The 6,000-nt window shown below is 56.7% G+C and overlaps 1 protein-coding gene across 6 annotated transcripts in view; it reads left to right on the top strand.

The window, feature by feature from the left end:
• The window catches only part of DNMT1 (DNA methyltransferase 1), a 39,204-nt gene that overhangs the window by 26,461 nt on the left and 6,743 nt on the right, over window positions 1-6,000 (top strand). For all 6 annotated transcript variants that reach the window (XM_045290316.1, XM_045290318.1, XM_045290317.1 and 3 more), the window contains 7 exons: window positions 5-182; window positions 1,828-1,925; window positions 2,216-2,363; window positions 3,000-3,115; window positions 3,949-4,150; window positions 4,229-4,347; window positions 4,890-5,063. In XM_045290316.1, the coding sequence (XP_045146251.1) occupies window positions 5-182; window positions 1,828-1,925; window positions 2,216-2,363; window positions 3,000-3,115; window positions 3,949-4,150; window positions 4,229-4,347; window positions 4,890-5,063 (1,035 nt within the window). The remainder of the gene's footprint in view (window positions 1-4; window positions 183-1,827; window positions 1,926-2,215; window positions 2,364-2,999; window positions 3,116-3,948; window positions 4,151-4,228; window positions 4,348-4,889; window positions 5,064-6,000) is intronic.

Consider the following 6,000-nt stretch of genomic DNA (forward strand, 5'->3'; position numbering starts at 1 on the left):
CCAGGAGCTCCAGGAAACGCCACACCACCATCAGGCATTCCGCCCGGGTGAGGGATAAAGTGCCCACCAAAGCCACCACCACCAAGCTGGTCTACCAGATCTTCGACACCTTCTTCTCGGAGGAGATCGAGAAGGACGACAAAGAGAACACTCTGAAACGCCAGCGCTGCGGCGTCTGCGAGGTAACCTTGCCGAGCGGCCAGACTCCCCGGCCATCTCAGGGCACTGGCTCTTCTTTGCCTTGAGGCTGGGCACTCTTGAGTGGCGTTGACTCTCTACTGTGCCCAAGGCCCTGGGCTGAGTGCCATAGGGAGGGCCTTCCCTCAAGCAAGGAGCCACTTCCTCCAAGTGGAGGAAATCCTCTCAGGAGCCCGCCCTGTCTTGTGACCAAGCTTTCCTGTTGGACTTAAAACCTGCCCCTGAAGAAGTGGCCTTTTTGTGAGTGTGTGTGTGTGTGTGTGTGTGTGTGTTTGTATGTGACTACAGAACAGTAGGATTTAAAGAAAATGGAACTTTTCCACAAACTGAGTCCACTCCGTACGTTGACTCCACTGTGAAGGAATCGCCACCCCCAGTGTGACCCAGAGAGCGGGCGTGTGTTGGTGTCTGTTAATTGACTGCTGCACCTTAATGCAGACCAAGCACCATATGGCAGCTGGGCCCGATGCCTGGCACCCAGTACCTTGGGGCGTGATTGTGCAGCCGTCCAGCAGACATTGCCCGTCCATATCTCTCTGGCTGGTTTGCTGATAACTTTTAAAACCAACGCATACCTGGTCTCATTTGCAACTGAGTGATGTGTTGACACAGATCCGTCGGGCTAGTTCACCCGATGGAACTGCTCAGTGGCATGTTAGTATCTGATCCAGCCCAGCTTCCTCAGGGATCGGCAACCTAGATTTTTATGTGGCACAATGGGGATGTCCTGGGGAAGGGTGACATTGTTGGGCTGGGGTGTATATCAACCTTGGATCCAGATAACTCCCCAAGTCTCTGCCATTTGTTCCCTTGAGCAGTGTGAACTCAGACTCCTGTCTCTGCTCCCTTCTCCCCCCCACCCGCCCCGGCCATTGCCATGGATCAGAGTCTCATCTTGCCGGTCTGCAGGGGGACCTTGTTCAAGTGTATCCTAAGATAGCAGATGCCTCAAAAAGTTGCTTGCTGTGACGCAGTCATTGATCTTCACTGTCTGGTGCTGCTGGCTGAGGAGCCTGGGTGGCATTGTGGGTCACTAACTAACCAAGGGAGAAAAACAAACTCCATAAGAGTTCCAGCCGCAGAAGCTTGCAGGGGCCAGTTCTACCCTGTCCTGCAGGGTCACTGCAGGTCACAATCAACTCACTGTCGGTCTTGGCTCAATTTGAGTTCGGGTGCTGGGGCGCAGAAATCTTGCAAGTGAGTGGCTCTGAGAACAGATTGTGTCTCAGTTCAGGAAGGTAGGACTCTGAATCCAGAGTGTGTAGCTTGAGGCGGGGGCGTTGGTCATCCTTGGTCTGTGTGAGCGTCCAGTAGGCAGCGACCCTTGGCTCCTGGCCTGTCGTGGTATTGGCATCTCTTCCCACTGGCTACTTGCTAGTCTCCCTAATGGCTGGATGGCTGTGTTAGTGTTAGATTCAGAACCCTCCCACCATCACTCATGGGCCCCCCTGGACATCAGAAAGCAAACCTCATTCCCAAACGGCATTGTAGGTGAGGCTTCCATAAGTTGGTGGAAGCATGAAATGGAAAGATGCTGAAAGTTTCCCTAGGCACTCTCAGAAACGCGTGCCCCCACCCCGCACACGGGTGCATGCATTGCTGAGCGGCTCTGTGCCTGCCGCTTCCTAGGTCTGCCAGCTGTCGGAGTGCGGGAAATGCAAAGCTTGTAAGGACATGGTGAAGTTTGGGGGCAGCGGACGGAGCAAACAGGCTTGCCAGGAGAGGAGGTAGGCTTGGCGCCCCTCCCTATTCTGCAGGCGGCAAGGGAGAGTGGGAATCGGAACTCTGGCCGGCCCAGAAGGATGTGTGCAAATTGGGATGGGGTGGCTGCATGCCTTTGTGCCACTGGCTCTCCAAGTTCATGCCTGGTGTCCGACTCAACAGCCCCAGTTGGTTTTGCTCACCAATGGGCTGGGTTGGGGGGGCGGGGGCCTCCATTCCGGCCCCGGGTAGGTAGTACAGGAGGGGACATCAGTTCCCCACTCGAGTGCTACACCTCTAACAAGCAGCTCTGCAGGTGTCCCAACATGGCCGTGAAGGAAGCCGATGATGACGAAGACGTAGAAGACAATATCTTAGAGGTGCCATCGCCCAAAAAAATGCATCAGGAGAAGAAGAAGAAACAGAACAAGAACAGGATCTCTTGGATCGGAGAAGCCATCAAGGTAAATTTTGGGGCAGAGTCCAGAGGAGGTGCCACTGCCTCCCAGTCGGCTAGCTCCTGGTGTCTGGCCCCCACCTGTGCCCATCGGCACCAGTAGCTCCTGTTGCTGCTGGCATAAAGTGGGTATCGCCCAGGCTTGGGGCAGAAGGCAGGTTTGAAGAGCAGCTCAAGCACAGTGACGTAGGAGTAGGGCACTTGCAGATGGCTTCCCCGTGCTCTGGGGCTTCCCCTTGTCTCTGAGCCTGGGGGCGGGACAGGCCACAGGTGCTACGGGGGCTGCAGCAGGGACGGGTGGTAGGACCTTGGAGCCGGCATGGAAGCTCGGGAGCAGCCCATGCGAGGCCTGGCCTGGTCAGCAGTCACAGGGCTGGAGCAGGAGGAGCAAGCAGAGGAGCTTAGAGTTGGAGGGTGGCCTTCAAGAGCACGGGATGGAGTTGATGTGGGTGTCATTCGGTGCTGCTGCTGGTATTGGAGGGGGCCTAGGACAGTGGGTACTGCCTCCCCGCCCTGGCCAACTGGTACAGAATCAAGTCACTGGCGAGTTAGGCTTGTTGATTGATGGTTAACCTAGGACCCCACAGGTGGGGTCCATCCCAGACCTTCCAGGGCCTGCCCCAGCACGTGTCCTTGTTTCCAGACGGACGGGAAGAAGACTTACTATAGAAAGGTCTGCATTGACTCAGAAACCCTGGAAGTGGGGGACTGCGTGTCTGTGAGCCCAGACGATCCCTCCAAACCGCTCTACTTAGCAAGGTTCGTGTCCTCCCCTCCGCCCAGCGGTGGCCACTTCCAGGAGCCATGGTGCTCGCTCGCTCCAGACCGGGCCGGGCACCTTTCTTCTGCTGGGACCACTCTATTTATAGCCTCCCTTGCCGCAGGCCATGCCGGTGGAACCACTCCATAACTCGCCCTTAATGTGATAGCTGGGGGTCCTGGGGGTCATCCTTGGGCTGCTAACCGCAAGGTCAATGGTTTGAAGCCATCGGCCGCTCCAAGGGAGCAGGACAGGGCTTTCTTTTATCGGAAAGACTTTGCTGTCTCAGAAACTCAGTGACAGTTCTGCCCTGTCCTCTGGAGCCACCGTGAGTCAGACTCGACTCGATGACAGTGAGTTTGCGTTCTTTTCCATGTGGAACTGCTTAGAGAGCCGTGGGGATGTTAGCTGCTATTGATGATGTCGTGAACCGGACGTTCCCCACCGTCGGTCCTCAAATGTATTTGGGCTGCCGCCCCCTTTTAAGAAAAAGGGAGAGGGGAGTTGAAAGCATTGATAATTGTACAGCCCTGGGAAGGGATATATTGGAATGAGTAAACTATGTCTAAAATTATGTTTAAGAAAATACTTAGTTCCCCTTGGCAATTAGAAACAAGTCCTATAACCCATGACCCAGGATAACGTGTAGTGTCCGCCTCTTCAGGCTCCATCGTCATTCCCGCATCCACCCCCAGGGGGCAGTATCGCCCACTTTGGGAAACCCTGCTCTAGATTCAAAGCCCTAAAAGTGCCCGAAGAACAAACATTCCCTCGCCTGCTAGTGGAGTTAAGTTCTTTCTTCCCCTCCTCCTCCTCCTCCTTCCGACTGCAGGGTCACGGCCTTGTGGGAGGACAACAGCGGGCAGATGTTCCATGCACACTGGTTCTGCACTGGGATGGACACGGTCCTGGGGGCCACGTCGGATCCTCTGGAGCTGTTCCTGGTCGATGAGTGCGAGGACATGCAGCTCTCGTACATCCACAGCAGGGTGGAGGTCTGCTACAAGCCCCCGTCGGAGAACTGGGCCAAGGAGGTGTGTGCCTATCCTGCCCTGCCACCAGGCCCCGTCTTGCTGGGTGCTCGTGGGGCTGACAACATCTTCTCCCCAAAGGGAGGTTTGGAGCCTGAGGACACTGGGAACACCTATTTCTATCAGATGTGGTACGATCCCGACTACGCACGGTTTGAGTCTCCTCCCCAGACGCAGCCGACAGAGGACAACAAGTACAAGTGAGCAGTGGTGACGGGCGGTGTTCCAGGACGAGGCCCTTTCTGCATGGCCCTCCACTGGGGCAAGGGGGCGTTATCCTGGCTGCTTCCTTTCCCCACCGTGCCCAGGTTTTCCTCCTCAACCCAAGACCTCCCAGCAGCCTCAGCGGGCTTTGACTTGCTCCTCTCAATGGCTGCGTCCAGTCGAGGGCCACCTTGGCCTTCTCGGATGACAGAGGTTCCTCCCACTGCCAGGTCACAGCTCAGCAGCCTGCATGCAGCTCCTCGTGCGACCGCCTCTGGTGTCGGCTTAAGGCAGACTCTTAACTCTTCCGTGTGTCTGACCGTGTTTAGTTGATACAAGAGTATGGGAGGGGCTCGTGTTTCTTGGTGGACTCTGAGCTTTGGGCCCATTGAGGTGCTTTCAAAGACTGAAGAGAAATCGAAGAAATCCAGTTTTTTCCTCAGACACCAGGATTGCTTGCGTTTGATAATGCCAGGGGTGCCGGTGGCGAATATCGCCACGGGGCCCCCTCAGGTCTTGGTGTCTGCCCTCCTTCCAGGTTTTGCGCCAGCTGTGTCCGTCTGGGTGAAATGAGGCAGAAGGAGATCCCCAGGGTCTTGGAGCAGCTCGAGGACCTGGACAGCCGAGTCCTCTACAACTCGGCCACCAAAGACGGCGTCCAGTACCGGGTTGGGGACGGCGTGTACCTCCTGCCCGAGGGCTTTGTGTTCAAGTGAGTGCCTCTCCAGCCCCGCCGGGCCCAGCGCCAGGGGGTCTGTGCCAGGAAAGGGTTGGCTTGAGGGTGGTTGCCCTGCTGTCTGCCCCCCTCAGCCTTAGTTCTGTCCCTTCCTTGGGCTGTCAGGTCAGTGACTGTGGCTCAAACAAGATCTGGCCGCCGCGTCCAGAGTGGCTGCAGTGTGGTGCCGTCTGTGCTTGAGAGAGCTCTACTGGGCTAACTGAGAGCTTGGGGCCAGGGCCGGCCTGAGTCCCATCTGAGCAGGCAGATAAGTTTCCTGGTGGGCCTCTTAAGATGAAGTGAGTTAAATGAACAGTGCTCAGCTGGTGCCGGCTTAGACCAAGGGCAGGAGTGTGGCCCATGTAGTGGCGGGTGAGAGTGTAGCAGGTGGCCGTGTCTGCCTGTCAGGAGGAGGCCCCTCCAGGGGCAGTGAGAGCCACAGATGCCTCCCTCCCCAGACCATCTGCCTTTATGCCACGAACCAACACATGACCTCTGAGAGGCCACCTGAGTTTGCCTCTCGTGCCCCTTCTGTCTGCGGCCTGCCGCGCTGCTGCTCCAGACCCCTCAGCGACCCCCTACTGTGAATTCCTGTTCCCTCCAGCCCCGGCTGTCACTCTGCCACAGTGGTTGGACCACACTTGGGCTGCCCGCCACCCCCCTCCTAGTTAGCATGCCCTGCCATGTTGGACAACTTCTCCCTCATGGTGGGGGTGTGTGTCATGTTCCAGTAACGGTCCCCCCATCGTAGACCCTCAGAGTGTGTGTGTGTGTGTGTGTGTGTGTGTGTGTGTGTGTGTGTGTGTGTCCCCACATAGTTAGGATTGGGGCCGGCCCTGCAAACCAATCTATTGGTTCCCTGGTACATGCCGGTATGTTATATTCGTGTCTTGGTGCATCTGGTTGAAGCCTGGTCTCTCTCTGCCTCTCCTAT

The sequence above is a fragment of the Echinops telfairi genome, unplaced genomic scaffold (assembly GCF_000313985.2).
Source record: "Echinops telfairi isolate 266 unplaced genomic scaffold, ASM31398v2 ScPeMD7_36;HRSCAF=134, whole genome shotgun sequence".
NCBI lineage: Eukaryota > Metazoa > Chordata > Mammalia > Afrosoricida > Tenrecidae > Echinops > Echinops telfairi.